Source organism: Mytilus californianus, unplaced genomic scaffold (assembly GCF_021869535.1).
Source record: "Mytilus californianus isolate M0D057914Y unplaced genomic scaffold, xbMytCali1.0.p SCAF_7, whole genome shotgun sequence".
NCBI lineage: Eukaryota > Metazoa > Mollusca > Bivalvia > Mytilida > Mytilidae > Mytilus > Mytilus californianus.
This window is the reverse complement of record NW_026262723.1, coordinates 76,231,163-76,244,052: the sequence shown is the minus strand read 5'-3', so window position 1 is coordinate 76,244,052 and position 12,890 is coordinate 76,231,163. Positions and strand designations below refer to the sequence as shown.

The following is a 12,890-nucleotide window of genomic DNA, read 5'->3' as shown; positions in this document are numbered from 1 at the left end:
AAGAAAAAAAGACACAGTTGATTCGAATCTACAGATAAAGCTGTATAATAAATATCAAGATTTCTTGAAAGAACTCCGTTTGTCTGGAATCTTTGATGAGTTTGTATTCTACTATTTATTTGTTTGTTTATGTATACAGAGATTTTGTGTTTCAATGAGCTGTGTAATATTAGTGCAAAGCACATTGCTTTTTCAAAGTTTGCATGTCGTATTTAATTGATCAGACAAGACACATTGTTATAGACATGGTAAGAATATAGCAATATCTAAATTTCTAAATGATTAGATTTTGGGCGTTCCTGGTGCAGGTGGGATCTGAGGTGCGATTCGGATGCAAGAGTTTTTACAGTGTTGTTTCTTTTTTTTTACGATTGTTTTTATATTTTACCTAATTTGTACTTTATCGAGAAAGTGCATACTATATACGGTATGTACTATCAACTACAAAAACTTTTTTTTAACGGCGTCTATTTACTATCAACTACAAAACTTTTTGGTTGGCGTCTTTTTTTTAGATTTATTTGTATATCACTGTGTTTGTTTGATATTTTAGTCAGTTGTTTTGTGTCTGTATGTTATGTATATTTACACAGGTTTGGCTGTCGGATCCCAATTATTGTCAGATTAACCTAGTATGTCTGTTTGGGCTGCTCATTCAATTGTGTCAATATAACGAAACTATGTACAATTGGGAGGTTTAGCTAGCTATAAAATCAGGTTTAACTTACCATTTTCTTCGGCAAATGCCTGTACCAAGTCAGGAATATGACAGTTGTTTTTCGCTCTTCAACACAAAGAATTAGTTAAACAGCACTATTTGATTTAGATGCAAACAGTTTTCGTTCACATAGCTTCAGATCAGGCACTTTTCTTTCGTTTTTATATTGTTGAGGTTGGTTTTGTTTACACATTTAAATGCATTTCTAAGCGAATAAATTTTGTAAGTTTTACTTAAAACACCAACACATATATACAGTCTAAAGAATAAGAACAGTCACTGTAGTCCATAAAAATAAAACATAAATTCACGTCTGTTGTAAAGTAGGCTTCTTTTTTTTTTTAGGATTTATGTCTAAATTGATTAAAATACGAATTCAATATTTCCGTTATTATTTTTCTGTATTTACATTTTGTACAACCTTACTTTGGGCATTGTGCAAGATCGTAATTTTCCTCACGGTTCATACTATAACTGTATCAAATCTATTAGAGGTAGATTGTTTGATATGAAAGTGTAGGAAAGCATGAGTTTCATGTCAGCAAATAAAGCACGTAAACATTGCTTTTGGTAACTCCTCTAAAAAAGTTCCTAGTGGTGAATTTGAAGTCATTCGGACGCCATCACGAGTTGGCTGATCGTTATGGCATATCTGCTTCACAGATGACGACGGATGTTTTTCAACTGTTGTAACCACAATATTTACCTCTTTTCCTCGAATGTGACATGTAAATAATTTTCAAATAAGCTTCAATCATTCGCTTTTAGTTTGTATATAAAAATCTTTAGATAAGTCACAGAATACAAAACAATTTATTTCTTTTTTTCCAAAGAGTTTAAGGTGCAGTTGTATATTTATATATGTTGATGGACAGTTGAATTTTTAGGAAGAAATCTTGATTGATATTCTTAAATTAATTTAATTTATAAGATGTAGATGATTATACAAGTGCTTGAACACAATTCTATCCATGATTACTTAAATCTTTGTTGGATATAATCAACATTTTCATAAATTTCCTATATGTTATTGAGTTCGAGGAGTTTTATGATATCAATCTGTCAAAATGTGTTTTAAACTTTTCTTTGGCTATTGGCTATTTTTTCATATCATTTTTCAGTTTTTGTACTTCATAATCTTTTCACTCTTGACGTTAAATGCCTTTTTTTTAGGGGGGGTCTGATATCTTTATTGAACCAATGTTTGTCGTTATGTCGTACAGTTCAGAAGGAAAACAATCTGCAGCGATTTTCAAAAATTCTATTGTAAATATTTTGCAATACTGCAGAAGCCTGCAATTCAGTGGTTAACGTTGGTTGTTGTCTTTCATATTTGTTTGTGGATAATTGTATAAATGGCAATCTTATCACATTTTCTTATTTATATAAACCGGCATTTAATATGTTTACTGTCAGAATAAGTAACATGTACGGCTACATGTGTCATACAGAAATAAATGTAAATTATAGCGATCTCACAACGCATCAGTTTTGTCAATTTTTTTCCCCAAATGCACAAAAATATTGCAACTGAATTTTTGGCAAGCAACAGTCAATTAATCAAAAGCGAGACTAACGTCTTAAAAAAATACCAATCAATGCTTAGCTACATTTTACATAATATACAACAAATGCAGTTATAAAAGTTCAGTTTTTTGCCACGTCATCATCTTTGATTGTTTTTAAAAGATAATCATATGATTTTTAGTACTTTCAAAAATGATATATCAAATGGATTTTAAATATCAACTTGATCATAACATTTTTTTTCAAAATTTGAAGATTTTAGGTAACATTCTTAATGTGCTTTAAATTCGTTTGCGTACTGTTTAAAAAGCGGTCGGCAGAAAATCATAGACGAAGAAGGCGATATAACATCATAACTAAAAGAAAAATGACATAATCAACAGTCAACACAAAAGTAGACAAATATAAATCCAAAATGATATGATTTGAGTGCGCAAAACTCGTGATTCTCACGTCACCAACATATTTTTGTTGAATCTTTGGGTATTGAAATTTCTGGGTATAATATCTACTCGTAGTACAGTGTCTGATATTTAAGAGTAAAATAGCATGATTTCGATGTCAGCAAATTAAATGGATTTCATTAATTCCAAGTGTTAGCATATCCCTAGTCTTGCAGAGTCCTCACCTGCCGCTAGGGGAATAACAGGAGAGTATATACACCTGCTCAGATTCCAAACCTTAATCTGACTTTCGATAGGTAGCGAAAACGGACATTGACGAAGTGTCGTTTAGGAAGGAAATATTTTAAAAGAGAACACATCAACGGTTAATCATTTACATATAAGAATATAATGGTGAAGCATATGGTAATTTCTGATAGCCAACTTTTAACATAGCAGTTACTTCCCTTTGCGAATATGTATATTTCTTTATTAAGAAGAATTACCTAGTCACATATACCACTTAAAACAAATGTGTCAACCAATTTTATTGCTGCTTCTTCGCAAATCAATATCTTGAAAAAATGTGTTTAGAAAATCCCCTTAATGACACATGTACAGTTAGCCAATTTTCATTTTTATTTCGTAAATTAATATTTCTAACTGATGTGCAGCATATTAGTTCAGCACTATGCATGCATTCTTTTTGTTGTTGTTGTTCTAAAACATTGTCCGGGCTTTAACATTTTTTTTCAAACACAGACTTATTATATTTGTTATAAAGATGTATTACAATAAGATGGTGTATTATCTTGACCTTAATGTGACCTTGACTCAAACGTTAGATAATTGATTTTTTGGTGATATCTACTTTGCTTATCCTCTGACATAGGCTTTTTGACTTGTGGTACGTTGCTGCGTCACACCCAGACGATGCATTGAGTACCATTGTCGATAATCTCTTAGCTTTATCTTAGATCTCAAGGTCAGATAACTGATTTTTTGGGGGTAATTTAAGTTTTACAACAGCTGAGTCGATGTCGCTGTTGATGGACGTTTCGACCCAGGGGGTATCATTCGTTTGGTTGTCTGGTCATTTTCGGTAAATTTAAAGTTCATAAAATCTTATATTATTCGAAACACTGAGGTGTTTCTACCACCAAGCATGGATGGTTTCAGCCGTATTTGGCACTACCCTTTAGAATGTTTAGTTTTCAATGTCTTCAACCTCGTATTTGATCCTTCCATCTGTTTTGATTCGGTCGCCACTGATGAGTCATAAATAGTCGAAATGCGCATCTGTTGTACACAGAAAAAAACTTGAAACCGTTTGATGAGTTTTTTAATCTATTCAGAACTGTCTAGACTCGGACCGATGTCTGATACCGTTTGTTGTCATCTAAATGACTTTTTATGTTGTTCGCTGTGCCCAAGATCGTCTTAAAGGCGTATCCATTTGTATATAACTTTTACTTTTGAAACTTGACTAGAGGAATCCCACCATAAACTGGGCGTGTGCTCCAACGGGCAGGATGAATTTTATAAACCCAGGAACACATGCGGAAAAGGGGTTAACGTTTATAAAATACTTAAATCTAGGTATGTATACTAGTAGAATATTTTTTTCGTAGAAGAGATGACAATTAACATCCTGGTGTCTTTTGTGACGTTTTAATAAATGAAAAATATTTAAATCATTAGATCAGAGAATCTAAGTTATCATCAGTTCAAAAGAGAAAACATCCGGCCTAACATTTTGTCATATCGGGGCCTTTTATAACTTAATGCAGATCTTTAGATAACAAAATATTCGTCTGATCTCTATGTTTACCGGTTTTGTCATATTTCCGATCGTGACATTTTGTCTATATGTTGATCTGTATCTTCGTAATGGATTTAAATGGATTTATAAGATCTGAACATGGGTAAACTACTGATGCCTCTAGTCTATAATGCTGTGTGTACTTTGCTTATTGTTGATAACTGTATGAATATATGTCCTTCTGTTTTAATAAATAGTTGTCTAATTCACAATCATACCACATATGCTTTTTATATACTATATATTGTTGTAGTTTTTACTGCCAATACTAGTTTAAAATATGCATATAATGGCGATATTGACGTACCCGTGGGTGTTGCAAGTAGAGCGGGACCTGCTTACCCTTCCAGAGCACCGGAGATCCCCCCTTCCGTTTTTGGTGGGGTTCGTGTTGCTCAGTCTTTAGTTTTCTTTGTTGTGTATCGTATACTGTTGTTCGTCTTTTGAATCGTTGTTCTTTTTGCCAGGACAATGTCAGTTTGTTTTCGACTTATGAGTTTGAATATCCCTTTGGTATCTTTCGCTTCTCTTTCATGAAATACGACCTGTAGTGCATCAGTATCAAGCCTATATTTTTTTTCAAAATGAAACACATAGGTCTATTTTTATTTTTTAGAACAATACATAGCTACAATTTATATAATATACAACATAAAGATTTAGTAGTATTGATTTTTTGTCACTTCATCAAAACTGTTTGTATGTTACAGATATGTTTTTAATAATACAAAATTCTCTTTCGAAAATGTTATCTCTACACTTGCTTTTCTATCAATGAACAGTTTTTACAAACTTTGTAAATATCGTGTGTCTTTAATACTATTGCGTACTTTGTCACAGCGGTCTGAAATGTACATTCGAGCCTACAAGCCTCCAGAGATATAAGTCCGGCTATTGTTCATACTATTATTTCATTTAAGATGTCAATCAAACTGGAACATTTTAATACATTGTTTTCGTTAATGTGTAACTTTAAGTAACCGTGTTTTCGGTGTTGCAATTTTTATCTTTAGTACTGCAATCATTGTTGGTATGGTTCAGATTGTTTAACAGCATCTCCTTTGTTTCCTTATCAGCCCCGCGTGGCGCATGGGTTCTTTCATATTCAAATTTCGTTGATACTTGTCCTTTGCAACAAAGAAGCTTTCTGAAACTTCGTCTGAAATTTTCGGACAGAAAAGCGTACAGTATAGGGTTGACGCAACTGTTCATATAAGCTAAGCAATTTGCAGTCATTTGAATACCAAATGTAATTGGGTTTGCTTCAAAATGTCCAAAATATTGAACCAAAAACATAATCTGAATTGGTAACCAGCACAAGGCAAATATTCCTACAACGATTATAATCATCTTCGTAACTCTTTTCTTGGATCTTATACTTTCGGCACGTTGGCTTCCACCGGGAACAACTCCATACAAAAGCCTTTTCAACATAAATCCATACAAAACGCAAATCAGTGTTAAAGGTAATACATATCCGAAAGCAAAGAAGCAACCGTGGAATCTACGAGCAACTGAGAAATTTTGCTCTAGTATACATGTTGATCGATTACTTTCATAAAATTTATATTCAAGTACATGGAACTCGAAAGCTGCCGGGAGATTAGAGCCGAGAATCACAATCCATGTTAAAACAACCAGAAAGTTCGCATTTCTTCTGTTTCGGATTTTCATTGATGTGATTGGATGAACTACTGCAAGATACCGATCAAGTGACATGAGAACAAGGGTATATACACTTGCAAATGCGCAAACATACATAAGATAACTTGATATCTTACACCAAAGAGTACCGAAGGGCCATGTTGACATGACATATTTTGTGGCAGTAAAGGGAACACAGAATATAATAAACGAAAGATCCGCAAAGGCCAGGCTAACAATTAATATATTTGTTGTATTTTGCATCTGTGTGTTTGACCAAACAACAATGATCACCAAAAGGTTTCCTAAAAACCCAACTAGAACAACAATGCCGAATATAATTGATACAGCCAAATGTACTGCGCGTTCAAATGCAAGCGCACTTTCCATCTCTCCTTGAATACTTTCGGACAAATTATTTGACATGGTTGAATTCATCATTCCGGAAGTAGTATTGATAAATCCCGATGTCATGATGGTCAAAAGGCTTTCAAATTCATCTAGAAGTTAATGGACCTGAAAATAAAAAAAATAAAAACGAAACTGTAAAATAAAATTTCAACAGATAATTTATGTATACTTTACTTTATCGAATGTGTCGTTGTGTATTCAACGAAGTAGTATGACGTCATGTTGACGTATTAGAATAATTTCATTTATCTTCATACTGAAAACCCATAGATACATTTGATGTGGTATGATTGCCAATGTGACAACTCTTCACAAGAGACCAAATGACACAGAAATTAACAACTATAGGTCACCGTACGGCCTTCAACAATGAGCAAAGCCCATACCTAGTTGACTAGTCAACCTAAGAAAAAATTATCATTGGCAAATGATCAGGACCCTACTTAAATAACACTTTTGCTGAGTCTTCACTTACAATCTTTCTGACGAATATAATTCAATTACTGTCTTTTGATGAGGTAAATATTATACATTTATTTCCCATGCCTGAGGAAGATATGAAGATTTGTTCACCCAAGAATATTCATATTTCACGAGGGCTCTGCCCGAGGGAAATATGATTTTTCGAGGGTGAGCAAATCTTCATATCTCCCGAGGCAAAGGGAAATGAATGTTTTATTCCACTGCCTATGCTTTGTTTACTATCAATACATTAATTATTATTTTGCATACATTTTTTTCCTTATCCTCTTGTTTTTATAAGTTAAACTAAACATGACATACACATTGATAAGCAGTACGGATCAAAAGTTCATTATTAGTCTTTTTGTTTTATCGTCTGAAATAAATTTGAACATGATAATGATTTTTGCTATCACTATTTTAAGAAGAATAAGAAATTCAAAACGTTATGTACATTAACCGCGCGTAACGTCGCACGATGTAATCCCGACACTTCAGAGGGGAATATGATCCTCAGAAGGGAATATGAAGATTTGTTCAATGACACGTGGGATAGTTTCAACCAATCAAATATTGATTAAACTATCAATATGTATAAACAGTGGAATAATATACAATTACTGTCTTTTGATGAGGTAAATATTATACAATTACTGTCTTTTGATGAGGTAAATATTATACAATTACTGTCTTTTGATGAGGTAAATATTATACAATTACTGTCGTTTGGTGAGATAAATATGTGGTTTTATTGACTTTTGTAGAAACTGATATTCACTGAGGCCAACGACCGAAGTGAATATCAGTTTTTTTGAAAAGTCAGTTTAAACCACGTGTTTACCGAAGCAAAAGATAGTAATTGTTTTATTCCATGTTCCGGAAGAGAAAATGAAATTAATGAAAATTATTTACCAAAACAAATTGTACGTCAAACAGTTTACCATCATTATACAGGTAAAAGCACGCGACTTTTAGCGCGGTGAATATCACTATTCTTCAGGTGAATATGTTTTTTTATTCAAAATCTAATTCGTTTAGAAGAACCTCCTAAAATAGTACCAAAATGGAATAAAGTGTATTATTTGGATATCTTACAATTGATTAGTTCTGACTGTCGATCTAAACGTCTTTTTGTCTCTATCTTATTATTATTTAACATGAAACAAGGCTGCTCGTTAATTTTGCATTGAACACAAATAGTGCATATCTTTTTTTGTTCCTAATCTCGTCGATTATAAATGGGCTCTGTAATTCAATACATGTCGAGTAGTAATAGATTGCTACCATCCATTGTTTGTTCCTCGTCGATCATAGACTTTCATCATCCAATTTTTTTTGTTATTTAAGTGTTTAAAATACTCGTTTGTATTTTTTTTTATTGTTATTATAAAATATGTATTTATCAAATAAGTATTCATGCTTAAAAGATTTTTCAACATTTGTAAATACTAGTATTATCTTCATAAGTTGAAATTGGCCTTGACTGGCTTTCAGTAACTCCAAGTATTCTTAGAATGGTACTTTTTGTGTGTATTTTTATCAGTTTTGTTTGGTGCTTCGTGCCTATATAATTAGTCAAGCCCTTTCCGACTGATTCAAACAATATGTTTTAATGATGTTACGTCAATGTCTCAGGTTAGGTGAGGGTTATGTGCTCACAATCATGGTTAACACGGTTATATTCTTTATGTGCCTTGTTAAAGTCAGGAGTCTGTAATTCAGTAGTTAAAGTTGGTTGCTTTATGTCATATTTGTTCTTCGCTTATTGCTTTTAGTATTTATATAATATGTATATTATAATCCTTTAGGAGAGTATGATATACTAGAAAATAGAACCATGTTAATTGTTTCTAGTATAAATCTCTTTTAAATAGTTCACAGTTTGTCGCGTAGCGGTTTTTTTGATAGTTTTCTATACGGTATTTGTTTTTCATTGTTGAAGGCCGTACAGTAACCTGTAGTTGTTAACATTCTCGTCGTTTTGGTCTCTGGTGGATAGATATCTCATTAGCAATCATATCACATCTTCTTATTTTTATATTAAGATCAAAATATCATTCAGAATATAATAATTAGGATAAACAATTTTGGAAACCCTTTAATTTTTTCAATATAAAATTTGTGTATAAGGACAGCCTAAATCAAATCGAATTTATTCGTATCTCAAAAACAATGCTTAATGATATAGAATTATGGTATTGTTTTTTTTAAATTTTCCTCCCATTCATTTTATTTCACAAAACCTGCCTAATCTGCAGTATATGCATTTATTACTTGAAATATGCCCAGTATTTTTTTTAAATTGTATAAGATGTTGAATACAATACAATAGCCACATTATTTATGTGCCTGTCCCAAGTCAGGAGCCTGTGTTGAGTCGTTGTCGTTGGTTCATGTCTGTCATATTTGTTTTTCGTAAATTGTTTTGTTATAAATAAGGTCGTTAGTTTTCTCTTTTGATTTTTTTCACTTTTCATGTCGGGGCCTTTTACGCCGACTATATGGTGGTGGCTTTTCTCATTGTTGAATGGCGTGCGGTTGCCTATAATTGCTCACATCCACTTCATTTGAACTTTGGTGGATATTTGTCTCATTGGCAATCATACCACATCTCATTATTTTTATAAAGTATCAAAGGGTAATGTTCACATCTAGATATCGTTAATGGGTTGAAGTCTCCATGGCGACGTATACTTTATGTACGAATAGGGTATACAAAATGTACTTAACTGAATTGTATATTGAGAACAAAACCAAAGCCCATACATAGTTGTCATTTTGAGGGAGGATTTTATCGAACAATCATCATGGCAACGAAACTATTTGCGGTTGACCGTCATACTCCTGACTTGGTGAAAACACTTTCGAATGACAGTTTTGGGTTAAACGAGATTTAACAAACGAAATATTCAACTTTTTTGACAGTCATTTTTATTCCAACTATGTTTATATGAGTCGATTCCCAATTGTGTTTGGCCGTGTGCTAAAACATGTCGTACAGCCAAATAAAAACCCGCAAGTACGATTAGCTACAAGGGGTTAAGTGCATTCACACAATCATGTTTTCAACCTAACATCCCAATTAACAGAACTCCGTATTTATAATTCCCTTGGATTAATGCATGTTCCTCAAAGTAGACGCATGAAGTTCTGATTATGTCAGCTCTGGTACAAATTCTGATGATGATAAAAAATGCAGTGAAATTGACCTGACCTATATTTTTTCAATACTATGCCGAGAACCGAGAAAGACAAACAGAAGTGTATATATTTTTAAAGACAAACAGAAGAGGGCTAGTATTATATACAAACAGAAGAGCATGTATATTTTTTTTTAATTGAGCATATTTTTTAAATAATTTTAATAATGTGAAAATAATGAACTAATGAAATAAATCATAAAGAAAACAGGAAGCACAACAGATGAAACAACTCTATACATTCAGTAATTAGTGTAAATCTGGAAGAAAAAAACAAAAAAAGCAAAATAACAAAACAAAACGGAATTAACAGAAAATATTGTATAAGGTGTAGTCAATATGTCATCTTAATTAATATTGATAAACTATTTATTCCATTATTACATAACATTGTCTCATTAAGGAAAACTTGTTAAACCTTAAAAAAAATCAGTTTTTTGTCACTTCCCTTATTTATTTATAACAATTTCATTCGGTTCATTTAGATATTTACAACTGTTCTGACGTCCATATTAGTTAAAAAAAATAGTAATTGCAAAATCCTTTGAAAATTGTAATTACATTGCACCTATTACAACATGCGTAAATTAATGTTCCAGTGTTTTAATTAAGATAATAAAAGGGAAGTTCTTATCATTCACTACTTTTCCCCATTTATCTCTAAAATCGTTCCAACAAACAGCAATTATTGCTTGCTTCTAAAGAAATCACTTCATCTTCAACCACCATTTACATCATTTCAAACTGTCAGTCCTAGTTCTACGACAATGTAATTTTTGTATGTATTAAGTAATAAAATAAAAATATTTCATCAATGCTTTTCCATCTAGAATCACCAAGACGGCAAGAACTTTATATGTCTGCACGAGCGTCCTAATTTTTATAAATGGCTTATACAGTAACTCATGGTTTAAAGCTAGATTCGATTTATTTCAGGTCTTGAAATGATCTATACAGTATAATAAATAATGAATAATCAAATTATCATTTGTATCTTGTACCATTAATCACTAAATGGCTATTTTGGTTCTAGGGGAAAATGGACGGATTTTTATAATTGAGGTCATTGTGACTCTTTCATATTAACTAAAAGAGATTTATTGATAGATTGCTGTTTGAAGATCAGGCGGAAATAAAGGGGAATAACTAGTAAAGTTGCCATTGACCTATGGACTGCTTCTAAAACATCAAGCATGTACATGTAAGATAATCGTAAACTTATGGATTGTCAAAATATTTATAGAAAATATAGGCACAATAATACACAAAAAATCTCTGATAACGCGAATTTTGATTAATAAATCAGATCGGAAATTGACTTCGTATTTCGAAGTACTACCAAATGACTGTACAGTGCTTGACTTGAACGCTTTGATCAATATACTACCAAATGACTGTACAATGATGAAATTGAACGAATTGTTCAATATAAAGACAGATGAATGGATAGTTCTTTGTGTTGCGTATTCTTCACTTTTTGTGGTCAGATTTATAAAAATGTAATGTACATTCTGAATAGCCTACGACACAACAAAACATGTAGTATGTAGTAAAGGCCAAAGTAAAATAAGGCCAATATTTTGTCTCCAATTTCAGTGACGTTTGTTAGGGTAATCATGTACCTGTACACATCTATCAATCTTTTATGATTTAACCGTCAACAGATTGTGTATTGTTCACTGCACTATGTGTAAGCATAGTTTCTATATCAGAATTTTAAAATTTTAATTTCTTTCAGAAAGTGCAAGCATTCTATGATGCGGTAGTATAGTATGTAATATTATTGTTGGAGTACCTATTTTAAATGAAAAATGTGTTTAAAATTTAAAAAAAAAGAAGCTTTCTGAACATTTCTTATAATTACAATGTTTACACAATGTATAGTGTAGCTTGAGTATCGATTTTATTTCACATGAAACTTGAAAAGAATGACGTGTACGCATTAACCACGATTACATTGCAGCTTGTTTATCGAAAAAATGTAAAGAAAAAAAGAAAAAAACCCAATGAGAAAGATCAACTGCGACTCTAGAAAGGTGTGGTGAAACTTAATGACAATTTATCTTACAAACAGGAAATGATACTTGTCTTTATAAATAAATATAATCTCGACAGACGACATTCCTGTAGAGAAAAATAATTTAGAAATTAGATATCCTTATCCAGTACTACACTTTGAATAGTGCTGTATTAGGCATTCTCAAATCAGACAGCTCATATTTGCTAGTAGATGAAAGTCTACCCGGAAAGCAAACAGCAGGGATGAAAACCTGTATTTAATAAACTTCAGAATGTGTTGAAAAGGTAAAACACAAATTTCATTATATTTGTTGTTTGTAACTGGAGGTTTATATTACTTATGCTAGTAACTGGTGTTTTATCTTTGTCAACCATCTAAGAATATAATTTTGAACAAAAGGAGGTGTCAACTAAATAACCTGCGCATATAGCAGCAATAATGACCATGCTTACTGAACTGTACAATCAAACTGTAACCAGATACAATTGTGCTTTACACGGGAATGATTTCCATGTTTTATATTAACATGAGAAAAGCACATTAAGAGTTCATCATTTACCATTGCGGAAGCATATGAAAAATGTTATATCCGGGTAAGAAAGCCTGCTTTTAAATTCTGATCAGTTCAATGCTTTGACTGGAGTCAAACCAAATACAAAAAGGTCAACCATTCATACAATAGTCCAATACTGCTTGAAATAGT

At 32.1% G+C, this 12,890-nt stretch overlaps 1 protein-coding gene across 2 annotated transcripts in view; it reads right to left on the bottom strand.

The window, feature by feature from the left end:
• Positions 1–5,042: 5,042 nt before the first annotated feature.
• The window catches only part of LOC127709213 (allatostatin-A receptor-like), a 67,554-nt gene continuing 59,706 nt past the window's right edge, over positions 5,043–12,890 (bottom strand). For both annotated transcript variants that reach the window (XM_052214614.1, XM_052214615.1), the window contains one exon: positions 5,043–6,610. In XM_052214614.1, coding sequence (XP_052070574.1) covers positions 5,423–6,568 — 1,146 coding nt within the window. In that variant the 5' untranslated portion in view covers positions 6,569–6,610 and the 3' untranslated portion in view covers positions 5,043–5,422. The remainder of the gene's footprint in view (positions 6,611–12,890) is intronic.